The sequence below is a fragment of the Sebastes umbrosus genome, chromosome 3, assembly GCF_015220745.1.
Source record: "Sebastes umbrosus isolate fSebUmb1 chromosome 3, fSebUmb1.pri, whole genome shotgun sequence".
NCBI lineage: Eukaryota > Metazoa > Chordata > Actinopteri > Perciformes > Sebastidae > Sebastes > Sebastes umbrosus.
The window spans coordinates 39,446,897-39,466,585 of record NC_051271.1 but is presented as its reverse complement, the minus strand read 5'-3'; the positions used below and the strand labels follow the sequence as shown (position 1 = coordinate 39,466,585).

General features: G+C 43.1%; 1 protein-coding gene across 1 annotated transcript; it reads left to right on the top strand.

The window, feature by feature from the left end:
- Nucleotides 1-1,501: 1,501 nt before the first annotated feature.
- On the top strand, nucleotides 1,502-18,888 carry p4hb (prolyl 4-hydroxylase, beta polypeptide; the record flags this gene model as incomplete). Its single annotated transcript, XM_037763961.1, is given in 18 exon segments — nucleotides 1,502-1,721; nucleotides 3,963-4,081; nucleotides 4,083-4,170; nucleotides 5,680-5,813; nucleotides 6,201-6,338; nucleotides 9,644-9,692; nucleotides 9,695-9,747; nucleotides 9,853-9,931; nucleotides 9,934-9,977; nucleotides 10,759-10,826; nucleotides 10,828-10,886; nucleotides 10,889-10,956; nucleotides 11,052-11,172; nucleotides 12,088-12,131; nucleotides 12,133-12,213; nucleotides 12,215-12,298; nucleotides 13,202-13,315; nucleotides 17,306-18,888. Coding segments are annotated over 18 exon segments (1,635 nt in total), but the record flags the coding sequence as incomplete, so codon positions are not given.
- Nucleotides 18,889-19,689: the final 801 nt, after the last annotated feature.

The window sequence follows — 19,689 nt, the reverse complement described above, 5'->3', positions numbered from 1 at the left end:
CTGCTTCTCAGTGTCCTCATTCATTTGATACTGTACATCATGTGTCATCACACCAGCTATGTCCTTAAACCTGGGATCATAACGGACTTCACTAGGTCACTTAATGTCCCCTTCTTAAAACATTGACCAGACTCCATTGTATGATTCAACTGCTTCTCTTTATCTTCATCAAAGTAGCAAGTTGTGTTTTTTAGTTTATGGCTTTAACTTCCTTGACTCCTTTGACTGTCAAGTCAGTAAAAAACAAATAAACCAAAACTATCTGACACCACCAGAGATAGTGAGAAAATATTTTTCCCCCATCATTTAGGTGAACCAATAATGATATCAATAGTTGTGTATGATAAGCACCTTCAGATTGACAGCTGCTCAGAGACGGCAAGGCTCCAGCTCGGCTCTGATTGGTTGTTTTTCCTTCGGTCTGTGAAATCTGTCAGATTAGTGACGGGAACTGCAGCTCTTTTTAGTGAGCCAGATTGATTTGGCTCAGCTCACCAGAAGAGTTCGCCGTTAGGAGCACCGGAGGACACCGGAGTAGTGCATAGTTATTTGATCGTTTTAGTTACAGTTTCCTTAACCTGTTGAACCTGATCTGCATATTTCTGGATGTGAGCACTGACTGTACCTGCTGAACTGCTTCTCAGTGTCCTCATTCATTTGATATTGTACATCATATGTCATCACACCAGCTATGCAATAAAACCTGGGACTCATAACGGACTTCACTAGGTCACTTAAGTCCCCTTCTTAACACCTTGACCAGACCCCATTGTTTGATTCAACTGGCTTCTCTTTATCTTCATCTAAGTAGCAAGTTGTGTTTTTTAGTATGGCTTTGACTTCCTTGACTCTCTTTTGATTTACTAAAAAAGTAACAAGTCAGTAAAAATATTATCATCAGTTTTTTCCTGAGTACTAAAAAAATCCATCTCTAGAGTATTTGGGGTTAGCAGCGATATCTTAGGGACAGATATTTCAAGACCTGAAAAAAATAAAACATAGTAACATACAGCAACAGCAATATCATTGAAACGGTGCTGAAATATAGATCACTTTGTCCGTTTAAAAAGTATATGTGCTTAAAAATTATGTTTTTCCTCTAATTGTCCATGCTCCCTGTGTGTTCTCACTCAGGGCTGATGTGGAGCATGATGTGGAGGCATGGAGGCATGGAGGCATGGAGTATGGACTAGGGAGCAGGGACTAGGGAACAGGGAGTAGGGAGCAGGGAGCATGGAGCATGGAGTGTGGAGGCAGGCAGCAGATGCAGGGAGCGCCTATCATTCACTTCCAGGTGCCGCGCGCTGCGGTCCAGTCACAATTCAACACGAACTGCTTTCGGCCTGATAAATGCGCATGCGCACTACGGCTGACCCCTCCGGTTTCTGCGTGCGGTGCCACGTTAGTAGCGGTAGACACAAAACAGCAGCTCCTCTCCCAACCTGAGACAACCTGCAACAACCTGAAACAAGGAAACAGAGCAGAACAGTCTCACAGCTGAACCGTCACCCACCGTGTCTGCAGCTCTTTCGTCTCTCTCTCTCCTCTCAGTCCAGAAGAAGACTCGACTCGACGGACACACTATGCTGAAGTTGACTGCTCGTCTGCTCGCTGCTTTGCCAGCAGAGCTGAGATCGCTGAGGAAGAAGATGTCCTGGTGCTGAAGAAAAGTAACTTCGACGAGGCTCTGAAAGCTCACCCGAACCTCCTGGTTGAGTTCTGTGAGTATCCGCACTACACAACATGTCTCTCCAGCTACAGCTAGCGCTATAGCTGTCTCCAGGTAGCCCGGCTAGCTAGCTAGCTAGCTGCACTCAGCCTGTGTTCATGTACTGGTTAGTTCATGTTAGCATTCAACTTTAGTTCCGCCGTTAGTGGCTCACTGACTGATGTTGGCTTTAATGTAGCATTAACCACCCAGCTGTGTCACCGTAGTTCAGACCTGAGTAAAACCCGGGTCATTGTTTATCACACTGCGTTTCCTCTGTCACACTAGTTTTCCATTAAATGTGACTAACTAGCACAGAGAGGATCCTCACATATCCTCAGAGTGTGACCGGTTTCTGGTATTTGATACTAAACGCACTAATCCCTCACTAGTTTTAGTGCTAAACGTTATTCATATTGCAACTTGTGTGTAGCCATATGGTTGCTTTAACTGAACTATAGTTCCAGAATAGTATAGATGGAGAGCTAGTAGCAGCGCACCATGTTGTATTAGGAGTACTAGGTCAGGGCGTGCACTATCACCGTGCCGCCGGGATTCATGCTGTAATAAACTAATAAAGCTGTAATAAATGAGCCATAAAGAGTAAGGTTGTGTGAATGAGCACAGTGCGGGGCTGTAACGTTTCGATTGGCTGCTGTGGTTTCATACTGTAAGTTTCACTGTTTACGTCTCATTTACTGTCGTTTTTCATGCACTTCTTGCTTCTTTTCCATCATAGTAGGATTAGTTTGCGTGTCACAGCACACACGGCTTTATGGAGCCACTTATCATAGCCCGCAGGCCCATCCCGCTCCACTCTAGTCAGATTGTTGACCTGCTCTATATGATGGGACAGATCCGTGACCAGTCAGGGACTGCGTGGGGAAAGACTCTCCAATGAGCTCCGGATGGGAGGGAGGAAGGGTTATTTTTCTTGCCACGTATTGTCAGCTGGGAGGGATCTCAGGGGGATGTGGAGCTAGGTTGACGTGTACTTAACAAAAGTTCATCTGTGCGTTGATATGGGCTGGCCTGGTACAAGGAAGTTGCTGTTCTTTGTCATGGACTTTAAGGTGATGCAATGCAGGTCATTTATTTGACGTGTCACTTCTGATAAGGTGATTTTCTGTTTGGAGTTTGTGTCAAAAGACGTTTACATGTACAATTGGACACCATGGCTACAAATGATTTAACATGTAAACCACAGTAGCAATTCAATTATCTCGCTTTTATGGCAGTTTGCTCCGTCAATAATCTCAAAGGAGTTCTTATTTCAAACCTTTAAAAAAAGGTCCCAAACTACTTCACCAAAAGTTGTCCAGAAACACATCAGTATAGGGCTACTACTTGGTTATTTTCATCATCAATTAATCTGTTGATCATAGCATAGGCCAATATAAAGTTTAGTTTATAAAATATCAGAAAATAGTATAAAATAATTTTAATTCTTGTTTAAGTTTTGACCATTTGCTGCTGCAATAAAAAGGTTTTCGCCTGAATTTTTGATTCCTGTTACATAAGTTGTTGATGTACGATTTATTATTTAACAATAAATAACAATTCAGTACATTAATATCCATGTATTTATTTGTCACATTTTTGTTTACAAAGTTAGGCAAGCAAGGTTTAAATCAGCTCTGATGTTGTCGTTCACATAAAAGAATGATCCCATTCACTTCCACACAGTGTGGCATACAGCTTATTAATTAAACACTGGTATTGGATTGTCACTCTGTATCGGCTGATACCCAAAGCCCAGGTATCGGTATCTGGACTGAAGGGTCAGATCAGTGCTTCCCTAGAAAATCCTTGCATTGAAGTAGTTTAGCTGAAAAGAGTGAATATTGGTGAACGGGTAATCATTTATCAAAACAGTTGGTAATCACTTTAGTCCATTGACCGATCGATTAATCAACTAATCGTTTCCACCACTGTATTCTGCTCTGTATAAGCAGGACAGTGGTCGAGAGCTAAGACAGTCATCAAGTTATTTATGTTTTTGTGTGAGTGATCATCAGAAAAGTCGTTCAGTTTGATGATCATTAATGATTGCTTATTTGTGTTCCATAGTTGCCATATTGCATTTTTTAATAAACCTGTTGTGTTCCAACAATATCATAAGATAAGAACTTAATTCATCCCTAAGGATGTATTTTATGCCAAAAATGATCTACCCTCTAGCTCAGGTTTTCTTATCATCAACAATGTAAATGTATATGTGCCCTACTGAATGTCCTATTTACCACTCCTGCAGATGCCCCATGGTGTGGTCACTGCAAGGCCCTGGTTCCAGAGTACGCCAAGGCCGCTGGCATGCTGAAGGCTGAGGGTTCAGATGTCCGCCTGGGTAAGGTGGACGCCACAGAGGAGACCGGAACTGGCCCAAGACTTCGGTGTCCGAGGGTACCCCACCATCAAGTTCTTTAAGGGCGGAGAGAAGGAGTCACCCAAAGAGTATTCTGGTGAGTATTATTGGGATGTCTTTATTCATCTGTTGATGTGTTTTCTATACTCATGTTGGATTAAGATTTGGTGTTTATAATGTTCTTTTTCTCTCAAACTGCATCATATTACCTGTATTTGAATTTAGTCATACGCCTATTTAAAAAAAAAATATATATATATATTTTTCTCCCACCGTGCAACTTAGTTTTCCCTACTCATTGCACCTTAATGAATGGGAGATTCTTTTCACAAAGTGATGTAATCTTGAGTAACTCCTGCCATAGGAAAGTGACTGAATATTATTTCATAATATAATCTCCTGAAGGCTTCATAGATAGCATAAAGATTCCTTTCTGACAACTAAAGGCAAGCCCTATTGACTTTCTTTATCCTGGTAATATGATCTGCGCAGCAGTAAACTGTAAGCCAGCCAATCGGCTTTGAGCAACAGGACTGAGACAAAATGTGGGTTGGGTCGTCCCTGCACGTTCCTCTCATGCTGACTCTGAGCCAGTAGAGAGATGTGCAGTTCTTCACGTTGCCTCTTCTCTGCTGGCTTGGGCCAGGCTCGGTTTACAAAGGAGGGGGGGGAGAGTAGGTTGGGAAGTCTTGTGGAAATGACGATCACATAACCTCACAGCACCGCTCCAACACTACATGATGCATGACTTCATCAACATGCTTCTCTGTGAAATTGCTGCTATGTTGCATCAACGGTTCAGTCTGACAGGCGGTCTAGATTAAGTCCAGTTTAATTGCAACAGTCTTACTCCAAAGAAAAGGTACACATGTTTTTGCAGCCTCACAAAGTTGGCATAAATGATTTTTACTTTTTTTATAATTCACTGATTGTGCTTGGATTTGGAAGTGGAAAACAAATGAGCAGTGGTTGTGCGTTGCCATTTGAAGTTGTAAGAGCTGTTAGCCAGCTGAGGTTTCAGAGATGAAGTGGTCTGTTTTGCTGTTGACCTATTTTCACCTAACTTTCACACCATAAAATGTGGGAAGACGTGGTGTCTGTGCCTGCGTATATTCAGTTTAACCTGAGTAGAGACAGTGGAAATTCATTTAAACTCCACACCCCTGAGGCTCTGAAGTATTTAAGTTGAGGTCAGGTATGTCCCGACCTTATGGTGGCATTGAGGGTCAAAACACAACAACATTTCAGAAAACGCGACGACATTTCAGGAAGTGAGATTTGTGAAAGGTCGTGATGTTTTGTGAAATGTCGTGATTTTTGTGAAATGTTGTGATGTTTTGTGAAATGCTGTGGTGTTTCGTGAAATGTCGCGGTGTTTCGTGAAATGTCGTAGTGTTTCGTGAAATGTCGTGGTGTTTTGACCCTCAGGGCCACCGTACGATCTATCTCTTTGGTCTGCTCAACTACTGAGAAAGATGTTCTCTTCCTTCCTTGATATGCATGAAGCTGATCACAGTGTGCATATTTATTTCAGTCGTTAATGATCAGTCCCGTGATATCTGCACATACAGAAGTGCTTGAGTTATTGTGTTCTGTTGTGTTGCAGCTGGCAGGCAGGCAGATGACATCGTCGGCTGGCTAAAGAAGCGCACGGGCCCGGCCGTCGCCACCCTGGCCGGAGTCACCGAGGCGGAGTATCTAATCGCTGACAACGAGGTGGCAGTCATCGGATTCTTTAAGGTATGATTCTGATCTCTCAAGGTCTGAATATAACAAGTTCAGATTTAAATAAGAGGCATTTAGTGATAAAGCTCCTTCCTTTTGATTATACTGTATACACACTTTTTAGTGTCCCATATGCGTACAGTATGATATCTCAAAATGCATTACTCAGTTTATTGTTTCAACATCAAGCTATGATAATCTCAAAGGCACAATTAATACATTTTAGGCTATTCAATATCTTCATTATTTAAATATAATTTTCCTGGCATAGTCTTTGTTATTTTGCTTTGTTGCTTTTCAAGAAAAATACTGCAGTTTAAATGTTTACAAGAAAGTTTTAATCATTAGGGATAACTTGCACAGTGCTTTAAACCAAGTTTTTTTTTTTTTATGCGTCTGTAGGACGCTAACTCTGATGGTGCCAAGGTCTTCGAAAAAGCAGCTGAAGCCACAGATGACGTTCCCTACGCTTTGACCGCCGACGATGCTGTTTATTCCAAGTTTGAGGTGTCCAAGGACAGCGTTGTCCTCTTCAAGAAGGTGACTTCAAGTTCTTAAGTTTATTTCTTCACCGTTCCATTTAATTAATTTAAATGTAATTGGTTGGTGACGCATAGGGTGCATAATGCACACAAATATGACATCGATGTGTATTCAAACATATGGACAAACTGTGGTTATAGGATGTCTCATAAGATGCAGACATCCTAATGGTTAACTCGTGACTATTTTAAGTGTTTACTCACTGCCCTGGTTGTAGTCATATTATGTTGTAACTAGGTTATTAGTGGCCTTGCATAACCTTGTGAAACACACTCTCACATGTGTAAGTGTTTACAGACAGCTGCTGAAGACACCCCAGTGTTTATGATCTACACTCTGGTAATGCGATGCTGTTGACCACACAGTATCCACTCTCCGTTGCTATCTCGGCTCGTCTGAGGTGTCATCCAACGTTTTAGACGTGCGTCTGCCTTCGGGCCCGTTGCTCGACCTCAGCATGTTGAGCTAATGGTGATGAATGGTGACGAGCTGTATTAGGGGATGGTGCGTCTTTCAGCTAGCCCCATTGGCTATGAACAGAGGATGAACGACTGGCAGCTGGGTGCTCCCTGTCTAGCCCAAATAGGCTAGCTTTCCTTCTTCCCATGTTGTAGCTCATTGAAACTTACACAAGATGTTTTTTTTTCTTGTTTTTTTTTTTCAAACCGAGGTAAAGCTTGTCTTTGTATCCCCGTTATTGACTACAACTATTCCTTGCAGAATAGGTTAGAAAATCATTTAGCTTACTTATCAGCACAACAGTATCTCAGTCGGCATGTCGATTTGTCAAATGGGTCAAGGTCCAGTATGTTCGTCTATAAAAAACTAAGCAAAATAATAACCACCGCTGTTAACCAAATATTAACCGTTAATTGACAAGATTAGTGCGTTGCATGCAGCGGCACTATTTTTAGTGCTTAACAAGCCACCCAGCTGAAATGAAAAGCCGATGCACAAACAGGTTAAATCCCATCAATTATCACTAGCTGCAGTGTATGAGCACAACAGACAACTGAGTCCCCAGTTCACCCGTCAGGAGAGTCCACTGTAGCAGCCATGACGCTGCATGTGTCCGTCCCAGTAAGACTCCACCGCATCATTTAGTTTAGCTGCAGGGTTGTCAGCTGTTGTGTCTGGCCGGCGTAACAATAGCGAGTGTCCGACAGACCGTGTGTATTGCAGCGGTGAGTGTGGGGTTGTCGGTGGCGTTATAACTGTGAATGTAGCTGTAGCCGTGTGTGTACAGTTTATTTGTCGGTGAATAAATGCTACAACTCCTCCAAGCCAACTTCCTGTATCCTGTAACCACCGGCTCAGACTCACTTAAGGTAGGCTGTTAAGGTGGACCAGCTTTTCTCCTTAAGTGACACGCCACTCCTTTGAGTTTTGCTCAGCTTTTTAGCTGTTTTTTTAATATATCTTTTAACCGTTTAACCGATAGCATTAATAGGTCAAAATTCTTAATGTGGGTTAACAGTTAAACGATTAATAATTAACATCCCTAGTCGACCGATGTGGGTTTTTCAATGGCCAATGCCGATATTTAGAGAGCAGGGTGTCCGATTGCTAATATACAATGCTGATATCATGTATTTTCTTTTTCTTTTCTTTTTTTGCATTTGACAAAATACAACAATTAAAAAAATGTAACACACACGCGCACAACCCCTGTAGTTTCAGTTGGGAGATCAATTGTTCTAGCGGCGGAGCATCTTAAAACTCACTTCACTGAAATTCGACAGAAACAAATAAAACTAACCAAACCGTCTTGGTTAGTGAACCAAGTGAATTCTCACGATTCTTGATACCCAATTCGATACTACGGTAAAAAAAAAAGAAAAGTCAAATGATGAGATTTTATTCCTCAGGTATACCTCAATCACTGTAGGAAAACAGCAGAGGCTGTACATGCACACGCACACACACACACACTCTCTCTCTCTCTCTCTCTCTCTCCCTCCCTCTCTCTCTCTCTCTCTCTCTCTCTCTGTCTCTCTGCCAGCTGTCTCAAACAAAAAATAATGGTAACATGTCGGCTATATCAGGATAAAGATAACAAGTGTAACAAGTAGGTTGTTAATTTAACGTTAACATGAATTGAAACTCACTCACCGTAAAAAGTACGGGTCTGTATTTGCATAATGTTGAAAAATCTCAACATAATGCGATGAGCCCGTCCAGCGCAACACGTTCGGCTCACGAAACTCAGGCCAAACTGTCAAAACAGGCGATTTAGATCTAAAATGAAACCAGATTCAGCTGTGGCATCTTGCCAATTTCTCACTTAAATGTTTTTTCAAGTAGATTTTGGTGGATTGTTTAGACGGAATAACAGAAGGTTTACGAACAGACCGCCATGTTGTTTCCCGCTTGAAACGGCGAGCAGAAAAACCAGGGACCAATCAGGTGCATTCCACGATAGGATATGTTCACCGCTTGAACGACCAGTCGAGTGGAGCAGTGCGTCTCCTAGTGTCCTCGCCAGACCTGGTGGACATGTACCGTTGGATTTAACATTATAACATATGACCACTGACTATTTGTGGAACAATTTAGCCACAGATTCACAGATCATACACGGTCCAGACATATACTTGGTTTTGACCGAGTCTTGTTCCAATTGTTTCACACAGATTGATTTTATATATGGTGTATACAGTTATATTTAACAGTCATGGCTTATCACTTTTTGTTCTGGTTCCTCGTGATGGGGCATCATAGTTTGTGACAGTTGTAGTTTTTCGGTAGTTCAGTAATGATTTCATGCAGCTCAGCTGCTTCAACAAGAAACAACAAACTCTAAGTATCTCGCGCTATGGATGATCTCCTTTCATTTTGACACATGAACCAAGGCTCAGTCCTCTCACCGTCATTGTCTGGCTTTCCGATCCATGTTGGTAACTTTACCCTGATACAAACACTGTTGACTTGCCGGCTTGTTGCCTACAGTTAGGCAAACCCTCCCCAAGCAGGGTCAGTCTTCAATAAACAGCTGGGGTCTTTCACTTTATTGCAACAGGGTAGGAGGTTTAAGTTTCATAGCTTGGTCAGTGCCCGTAAGGCTGGCAGCACTCCAACCGGCCTAATGTCCTTTTTCCTATTGTTTGCCAGTAAGGGTTGCTTGGCACAGCTGTACCACTGCTATTCTTAACACTTAATACACGTCCATTGGGGCTTTCGTCAGCTGGGGTTTCCAGGGGATTTTAAAGTGGTTTGTCTGGTAAATCTATGTTTGGTGTTCACAGGCAGACTACGTGGGCGGATGATATTTGTATCTAAATGTTTCCATGTTTCCTTTACAGTTTGACGAAGGGCGCAATACCTTCGATGGAGAGCTGACCAAAGAAAACCTCCTGCTTTCGTCAAGGCCAACCAGCTGCCTCTGGTCATCGAGTTCACAGAGCAGGTAAGGACCGGGGCTTTTCCCCACTCCCCACTGCCTTCCACAAAAATAAGAAATCCAAGTGGGTTATCCTCACATGTCAAACTTGTATATTTCTGTTTTCTGCAGACCGCCCCTAAAATCTTCGGTGGAGAAATCAAGTCCCACATCCTCATGTTTCTGCCCAAAACTGCATCAGACTTCCAGGACAAATGGACGAGTTTAAGAAAGCTGCAGAGGGATTCAAGGGTCGGGTAGGTGAACGCACTTGCCTTGTCTTTAAAGCTGTAGTCGAGGTTATATTAAGTTATTTTTTTTATAAAACGGTCACTATATCCTGACAGTAGTGCATGAGACGCAAAAAAAACCCACTGTCCTCTGCAGTTTCTAGACAGCTTTCAATCACTGCTCGCAAACTCTGATCAAACTAGGCAGCGCTGATCCAATATGAATCAGAATTCTGTTACTGTAATACCTATTTCTCACCTCAAATGTTTTCGGAAACAGATTTAATGTACTGTTTAGCAGTAAAATCAGAAAGTTTGTGACCCGGCAGCCATGTTTAAACCAATCAAGCCAAAACCATGTGCCGCCCACCGGCCGGAGCAAACTCCCAAATGATCAGCGCTTCCTAGTTTGACAGTTTTGGTCGCAGTTCATGAGTTTCGCGAGCAGTGATTGATAGCTGCCTTTCAGCACTGTGAGATCTTGCAAATGTCATTACGAGCACTATGAGGACACAGAGGAACATGATTTTATTTTTCAGTGATATCTGTCTCACGCACTGCTGTCAGGATAGAGTGAAAGACTTTCTTCTTCTTTTTTAAACTTTTTTTTTATCTTATTGCTCAAAGTTACCGGCTTCAGCTTTAACTTGTGTTCTAGCTCTAACCAATGTGAGTAATGTATACAGAATGCTCATCAGACAATCTTTTAAATGTAAAACTTTGCTCAGGACAGGATATTTTGAATGACTTGTGAAGACAGAATTCAATTTTGTTCTAAATTTAGTTTTCTTCTGTCTCCTCCGTCCAGATCCTGTTCATTTTCATCGACAGCGACGTGGAAGACAACCAGCGCATCCTGGAGTTCTTCGGCCTGAGAAGAGGAGTGCCCTGCCATCCGCCTCATCACCCTGGAGGACGAGATGACCAAGTACAAGCCGAGAACGAGGCCATCACAGCAGAGAGCATCATCGGTTTCTGCAAACTCTTCACGGAGGGCAAACTCAAGGTGAGCGAGAGAGAGAGAGAGGAGCGGTTAGTTATGGCAGCACATGGATGTTATGGATGTACGTGATTATGTTGAGTTTAATTCTTCTCTCACAGCCCCACCTCATGAGTCAGGACATCCCTGAAGACGGGGAAAAAACCCCAGTGCAAGTTTTGGTTGGCAAGAACTTCGAGGAGATCGCCTTCAATCCCTCTTTGAACGTCTTTGTGGAATTCTGTAAGAGCCTCTATTTTAACAGCATTGAAATATATTTATGATAATCTTCTTGAGGTGGTAAAGGGGTTCACCTGTTTTTAAAGGGGCACATTGCAGTCAAAGCTCAGTTGCTCATAGGTGAGAGATTTGGCAAAGCCTCTAGCTTCAGTGACTGAAACTTGAATCTTTGCCCTTCCTTACTTTGCCTTATGCTAAGCCTCTTCCAAATACCAAGCGTTGATGCTAGGGCTCACTCGCCCTCTCAGCCCACTCTCTGCGAATTAATTTGTTACCAGACACTCAAGTTGAAAAGATGCGGTTAAATATAGCTGCTGGATTATTTTTTACAGCGATCCACATCCAATTTGCACTATTTTTGGAGGAATTTTTCCGTACCTGGCTGGTTGGCCCGTGGTAGGCCCGTATTCACTGACAGGAGAGGAGGGGGTTGGGAGTTCCTAGCCAGTTAAAGGGGAGCAAGGAAGCTGAGGCTGCATGGCACATATTGTGTGCGTGTGTTTACCTGCTTCAAGGCTATGCCATTGCAGCAGGCTGTACAGACCTGTCTGAAATCAAACATCCAGACACCCTATTGACCAGAGCTTAATTTAAAGCTAGGGTAGGTTATATTAGAGATACCAGCAAGAATAAGCTAGATTTGAAAGCATCATATGAAAAACTGAGCCAGTGTTGCCAACTCTTTTCCAATGAAAGTAGCTAGCAGCACTAGCTCCAAAAGTCCCTAAATCTAGAGAGAAAGTCACCCGTCCCTTCAGGCCTCACTCCAAAGATCATATGAACGAGGGCTGTCAAAGTTAACGCGTTCACGCAAATTTGTTTTAACAACGCCAATTTTTTTCAAATGTGTTCACTGGTCAATATGTAAATGAGCTAAGGCCAGTACTGTATATTTTGTCTGATACTGTTTAACACTAGACTACTTTTTTTGAATGGTATTCCAGATGGCACCTTGGTGTGGAACACTGCAAACAGCTGACTCCCATCTGGGAGAAGCTGGGAGAGAAATACAAGGACAGCGCTGACATCATCGTGGCTAAGATGGGACTCCACAGCCAATGAGATCGAGTCAGTCAAAGTCCACAGCTTCCCCACTCTCAAGTTCTTCCCTGCAGGAGACGAGCGCAAGGCGAGTGTTCCTAACTACAATGTTTTCTTTTCATTTGATCCATAAGCGGAGAGAGAGGTGAAATATTGAATCGGCATCATCTCTCTTCTCTTCAGGTTAAGCCTCTCCATTTGTGTTAACTGATCTATAATCCTTCTCCTATCTCCTTTCCACCCGTAATGAAGGGCTTTGTCCTCTTAATTCATTACATGCCTTTGCAGTTGTGAGTTAAAATCATTCCAAAGTATCATTAGTGGCTCTTGATTTAGCTGCGTTAACCATGTGCAGCAACCTGAGCTCGCCTACCTCGTGAGTTTCTTCGCCATTATGTTGGTGTTTTGGTTCTTATAGATTCCTGCTCGATGACTTCACTCACATTGAGACTCTCCGCTGAGCCCGCACCTGCCTCTCTCCATAACACTCCTTTATTTTCCAGGCATTCACGTGCCAGCCGTCAGTTTAGTGATCTTAAATGGGTGGTATAGACTGGGGCCACCCCATAGTAAGTCTAAGGATTAGCCCATGACCCTACTTAGCTGAAGCATGCAGAAGAACCAGGAGAAGGCTAAGAAAGGATGGAGCTGCGGTGGCAGCCATGAGGTGCTATATAGCACCTCATGGTTTTTAAATGGCTAAAAACGAAAATTGCAGATGTCCTTTGATTGTCCTTTTCATGTACAACCTTATTATAGGATTTATCGCACCGGCGTGTCGCTGTGCCACTGCTCGTAGATCACCTCCAGACAACTTATTAGCACCATTTGAAGACAGAGTGCCAAAGTTTATCTGCTGCTTTTAAATGGTCCAGTCGGGTGTTAAAGGCTCAGTGATATTTTTTGTTTTTGCAATTAAATGCATCCAGTCATGTTTGCATTTTCTAGACTTTTTTTGGGGTGTTTATCATAAATGACGTCTGATCAACAGGTGATTGATTACAATGGGGAGAGAACACTGGATGGCTTCACCAAGTTCCTGGAGAGCGGCGGTAAGGAGGGCGGCGCCCCCGCAGGAGACGACGACGACGATCTGGACGCAGAGGTAAGATCATCTCAACACATTTTGTAGGAAGCGGTGCCTTCACAGCACAGCTGTAGCCTTTTAAGAAGAAGCTGTCTGAGCTTCAATGAGTGTAGCTAGTTCAGGTCATCTTGATGTCTTGGCTCCTCTTGTATTTTCCTTTTGAGACCACATAAAAGAAGCTGTATTCTCTCACAAAAATCTAACTTTGTATGCAGTGCTCAGTTGGGACTGTGTAATGACTGTTGGAGTTGTTCCGATACTAGTATCGTAAAATACCTCCGATGCAGCCTAAAATGCTGGATCGGGGAATCAGCGGGTACACGAGTCTATGCACCGATTCATGTTATCATATCATTTATAAGCTCATTTACGCTACACAGGAACAACAACAGCATGTACCACTCGCTGCCCGATCCGTACATCCTGCCGGATTTGGTACTGCGCATGTGCAACTCTCAACAGAGGTGAGAAAGAAGTGAGATGGCTCACTTGTTAGAAACTTCCATCTTAAGTTCTGGAAGAAACGATCGCCTGCATCCCAAATCGATGATAGAAGTAGCGGACAAGTGAGCTGTCGCACTTCTTTCTCATCTCTGTTGAGAGCTGCTCATGCGCAGCACCAATCAAGCTAGCCAGAGAGTGTAACAGAAGCAAAACTTCAGCAACTTGGCATATTTTACACTCAAAATCTGTCACACTAGATAATGAAAGAAAGCTCTATGGCATTCATTCTCTGTATGTATTTGTTCATGTTTTAAAGGGTTTACCTGAGCCAGGCCTTACAACAAAGATAGCAATCATATCACATCCATAACAGGTTAGGAGTATACAGTTAAAAAAATATATATATATTTTTGCTTTTAACCGCTCCGATGTTGGCTCGGTACTTAGAATTCAGGTATAAGTTCAGGTATTAGAATTTTATCAGGAAGGACAAAAATGGTACTGGAACATGTGGACAAATATGTATGTATGTATACTCCCTATGGCTTTGTTTAAGTTGTTTACTTTGTGTACTGATACCTAACACCAGTGGAGACATATTCATATTGAGGAGGTAGCCATGAATGAGGGAAACTGGAGATGACAGTGACCTAAAACAAGAACAACAGCTGCTGCACTTAAAGAGTAATTGCAGTGTGAGGATTTAGAGGCTGATTGTTCTCATCCTCTTCTAGAGTTGACTTATTTACTTTGTGTACAATAATCAGGGTTCCTACACCTATTCCATTTCAAAAATTCCCTACTTTTCCAGACTCAAATTTCCAGACTTTCTGTAGATTTTTCAGACCATATTTGACGTCCTAGAATGAATAGCTAGATGTTTATTGTGTACATAAATGGTTTAAAATCCAACTGCTAACATGTATGTTACATCCTGCCAGCCATTGCAGAAGCGGCTGATTTGACTATGACTACTTCTATTGTTGCAAACTGTGCCATGTAGCCTACTCACTGACCCTATATAGGAAGCCAATAGACCTTTTGAAGGCTAGACTGACCAGCTGAAATTCTCATTGTTCATCATTGGGTGTGTTGGCTGGTTCATTACTTGTCGTGGTCAGTCTTGGTCTCTCGTTGGGTTGGGCCAAAACATTGTGACAAGTCTACGGTGCTTTTTCCCCTGGCATATGGCTAACAATTGCCGCCTTACCCGTGTTTGAGATCTCAGACGATTTTACACAAAGTTTGCATCTAGCTTTCTTTTCCAGCCAACCAGGCTTTATAGTCAACCGTCAAGCCAGCCCTCAGAAAACTTGCATTAACCCATTGTGGCAGTTCAGTCCACAGCACCTTCCTGTGTGCTACAACTCCGCTGCATCCAGCCTTACATAAGGGGGTATCCTCCTTCCTAGCAGCTTTCCACTCCACTATTGCCACTACGCCTCCTTCTCAGAAGTCTAATTGCAGCCCAGCTGAATGCTGTGCGCTAATGCCTTCTGCAGCTGTCCCAGCTTTTTACTGGGCTGTGCCTGGAGATCTGATAAAAGCGGCACATGTAGCACTGTGGTCAACATTAGGGTTAGCTTCCTGTATCTGACTTATCTCCTCACCTGCCTGTCCTCAAGACTAGACATGAAGGAATGGCCGCGCAAAACGGAAGTTGGCACCTATATGCCGAGCTGTGGCTGTGACGGTGTTGATTACACGTTCTGCTGAGTGATGACTGATTTGATTTGTTGGGACCTCACGATGGCCCCATGCTGCCTTTAACAACAGTGTAATGCAGCAGTATTGTAGCCTAAGAGAGTTTGTCTGAGAATGCTGGTGGAGGTTTACATTTTCTTAATTAAACATCTTGTACAGCCTGCAGGTCTAGTTTAGTGTGCATTAGGAAATTCACAACTGCTGCATTTTAGTATCATCATCGACTACTAAAATTAGTTGATTAATTGCAAGATATATATATATTTCTTTCACTCAATAACAATGAGCAATTCTTGTCAAAAAATGTCTCCAATACAACCAGTAAAGGATGAACTAATGCAGGCGACCCCTACCTAGACTCTGAGAGGCTGTTTACTAATGAGCCATCATCTGATTGGATTAAACCCAGCAAGTTTAGCTACGTTTCAACCGCAGGAACTTTCCCCCGGAACTAAGAACCTCTTGAGGAACTCATTGCATTTCGACCGCAGGGTTCAGGGTCTAAATTATGTACCGGGAATATTTTCCGGGAACCTTTTACCCCCGAAAAAGGCCCTGGTCGCGGGGTAGTACTTTCTGAAAGTACCGCAACTTTGGAGGTGAGGTTTGCAGGGATGACCGTAACTGATTGGTGAAACACACGCACCACCGCTGCTTCAATGTCTTTAACTTGTGTACTGCTTCATTCATAAAGGAAATGCTCTATTGTCGATTTTGGACGAGGGGAGAACATGATTCTTTGTTTGATATCCTTAAAAGTAAAGTTAGGCCTTGCTGTCGGCTTCCTGACTCGTTAAAAAAAAGGAGCAGAGAAAAAGAGATTGTGCGAGAGGGCAAGTGGAGACGTTAGAAGAGGGAGACGGGGCGGTGCTGTGAATTATTTTCTGATTGTTTCACAGCAGTTACGTTCTAAAGCACAAATAAATAATCCTCAAACACTCGACAGATGATTTACTGTGGAGACAGACGCTCTTAGTTTCATTCTCCTCGTCTGCATTTCATTCAACGTCGCTGATTGGGGAAACACACACTCCTTCAAATGTACCGCTTCGTTCATACAACAAGGAAGTACTCTAGTTGATTTAGGACCATTACAAAATGAGGGGAGAGCATTTCTCTTTGTTTGATCACATTAAAAGTAAAGTTAGGCTCTGCTGTCGGCTTCCTGACTCATTTTAAAAAAGAGAGATCGGGCGAGCGGTAGAAGAGAGACGTAGCGTAGCGATGCTGTGAATGAGCAAAAGAAATGTTGTTTTCTGATTGTTTCAGTGTTCAATCAACAATCTAAAGCACAAGTAAATCCTCCTCTGCATTTCATTCATTACATCCAACGTGCAGCAGTAAATCTATGCAGCAGTGAATATGGTCACAGTGAGTGTTTTTTAGTTGAAACAGGCGACATACTGAGCTGCAGGCTGCAGAGTGTGTTTACCGCTGTGACCACCAGCTGCCGTCGTCTCATGTCATGTTGCTTTTTCATACGTCAGCGGACTAATTAGCCTGATCTTCTCAGGTCTTTAGACCGCAGTGGAAACGCAGACAACAGTGGGCTGAGGGAACCTTTTAGTTCCTTAAAAAGTAGTTCTAGGGACTAAAAAGTCCCAGGAACTTTTAGTGGAAACCCGGCTTTTGACTGAGCAGGAGATACTGTTTGCCTGTAGTGACTGCTTTCTTGCAGGGAGAGCGGGAGGCATTGCCACTGTTTTAATACAGCAGACCACAGATGAACTACTGTGGTTTTGATAGTCAACTATTCTGTGAAACCCCTAATGTGCATTCACTATGAAGTAGACCTGCATGCTTGTCAGATTTTGAGAGATTCTGTCTTAATCAACGACACTCTCCTCCTCTGCTCTCCAGGATATGGATGAGGTGGATGAAGGACAGGAAGGGGACTCTGACGGTGAGGACGATGGACACGACGAGTTGTAAGAGCTGGCGGAGGAGAGAAAGAGAGAGGAGACGAGTCCCGCCCCAACCCTTCCAACCAGTCACCATCACCACCTTCACTTCCCCGCGGACCTTCCCTGTCATGTGAACATTAATACTTCCCCTTTAACTGCCTCTCAGTCAGTCAGCCAGCCTGCTGGCCCGCCCGCCAGTTAGTCAGTCAGTCCATCAGTGGCGTGGCAGGGCCTTTTTGCCAGCCACATCTCCAACCTCACAACTTTTGGCCAGACTCGTCTTGTCCCACCCGGGGGGGACTCTGTGGAACAGCGCACCACCTCTATGGGAGACCTCAATGCCTTCTCTACAAAGCTCCACATCAGCTGTTTGCCTTGTATATTTTAAACCAAATGTAAAAATGGCATTGAAATCCAGTTTTCAAAATGTTCGTTTTTTTGTTTTTCCTGTTGAATTTGCTCCCCTCCTGTGGGTATGAGCTTAATGAGTGTTGTAACCTGTATTCATTAGGTAAGGGGGGGCTGCCAATGTTCTTTTCCCTCTGATGGAAATCCAGAGGACCAGAGTTGTGTGGTGGTTTTGTAAGGACTGATCTCTCAGGGGACATGGGGCCATCCTATAGATGTGTTTATTTTGCAAAGTCTTCACTAAAATAAACCCCACAGAGCTTGTCCAGTGTAGCACAAAGGACCCACCCCATCTGTAGCTGAGACCAACTGTTTTCTTTCTTGTGGAGGGGGGGGAAGTCTACTTGTTTTCATTTTTCATTCCCAGATAATTTCTCGGTTCAGTCTCCTCATTTTAGCGCGGCTACTGACTATTTTCTAAAAGGAACAACGGTTAACTTTTCAGGGGGGGGAAATCCTATTTTATTTAATTGCTTTCATTATGAGGTTTTTTTTTGTTTTGTTTTTTTAATTTAGGACTTGTCATTTTTAATGATGTACCATCGTGCCCAGCTGTAGCCAGCTGGTCCTGTTGGGGCAGAGTTGGCCCTCGGACACACTCTCAGACCTGGGATGGTTTTTTGGAGCCAGTTCTGATAGGTCGCACTGCATTCATGCCTAGTCAGAGATTCACTGTGGTTACTAAAGAAGACAGATTGGTACAGTCTACTGGTCAGGTTGGTCTGAGAGAAGTGTCTGTTATATCTGAAGTGGGAGGGAACAATTGCACAGCCCCACCCCTCACCCGTACTGTACCCCCTGCATCCCTTTTGGCTCTACCCAACACCCTCGTTGCCACAGCAGTGTGCGTGTGCGTGTGCGTGTGTGTGTGAGAGAGAGGGGAAATGCACGGTGTATAAATTGTGCGAGTTGAATGGCTAGTTCATATTTTCTGATCGTCCATGAACAGGAGAATGAATGTACTGTGTGTGTGTGAGTGTTGTTTGGCAGGGAGGGGAGGCTTGAGTAGAGCAAGGTGATGAGTTTAACAGCTACAGTGGTGGGGGAAACTTAACAAAGCATTCCATCATATCCAAATTGATGTGGAAAACATGAAAATGGTGGCCAATAAACAAAAAAATTGGAAAAAAATACATTTGTCTTCATTTCTTTTTGTTTTTTCCAGATATACAACTGAATAGAGTGCTACAGGGATGAGCACTAAAACACAGAAATGAGTTAGCATTTTAGCACTTCAGTTCCCTCGTCTGGAAGTCAACGGGTTTATTGAATGGGTTTTTAGTTCCATGCCTGAGATCAGGTCTGTGGTTAACACAAGCTGAAGAGATTTTAACATTTTGTTCTACGACATAAAATACGTCAGAAGATATCCCACTCGTGAATTTTGAAGCCTTGATTGTGTCTTAAAAAAGGCGGTTACTAACAAGTGGCTAAAGGTAACTACTAAACATCAAAACGCCGACTCGTCCTCCTTTACATCCTCGTTGTGTATACTCACGCTCATGTGACTGTGGTGTTGTTGGTTTATAGCCTAACGTTAGCTTTTTACTTCTGGCGATTGCATTTACACTTCAAAAATCATAAAAGTGGTGTTAATTTGTGGAGATTATCTTGCTGAACAAAACATGTAAGTATCATAAAAGTGTGTTTGCCACAGAGCTTATCTTCTGCAATAATCCAAAACCAAATGGAAATATCCTGTTGGCTTTTTGTTGAGGGAACCAGGACAATGCTAACTTCCTGGTTGGCCTACAAAAATACATCATCCCTGGAGCACTCTATTATTCCACACATGAAGCTTGGAAGGGAAATTGTCATTACACTCCATTGCTATTTAGATTTGATAAGGACGGACAGTTAGACAACTGCTGTGTGTGCTGTTATGGTGAATCCATGCAACACTATAACGTCTAAATATCGAAACCATTCTGA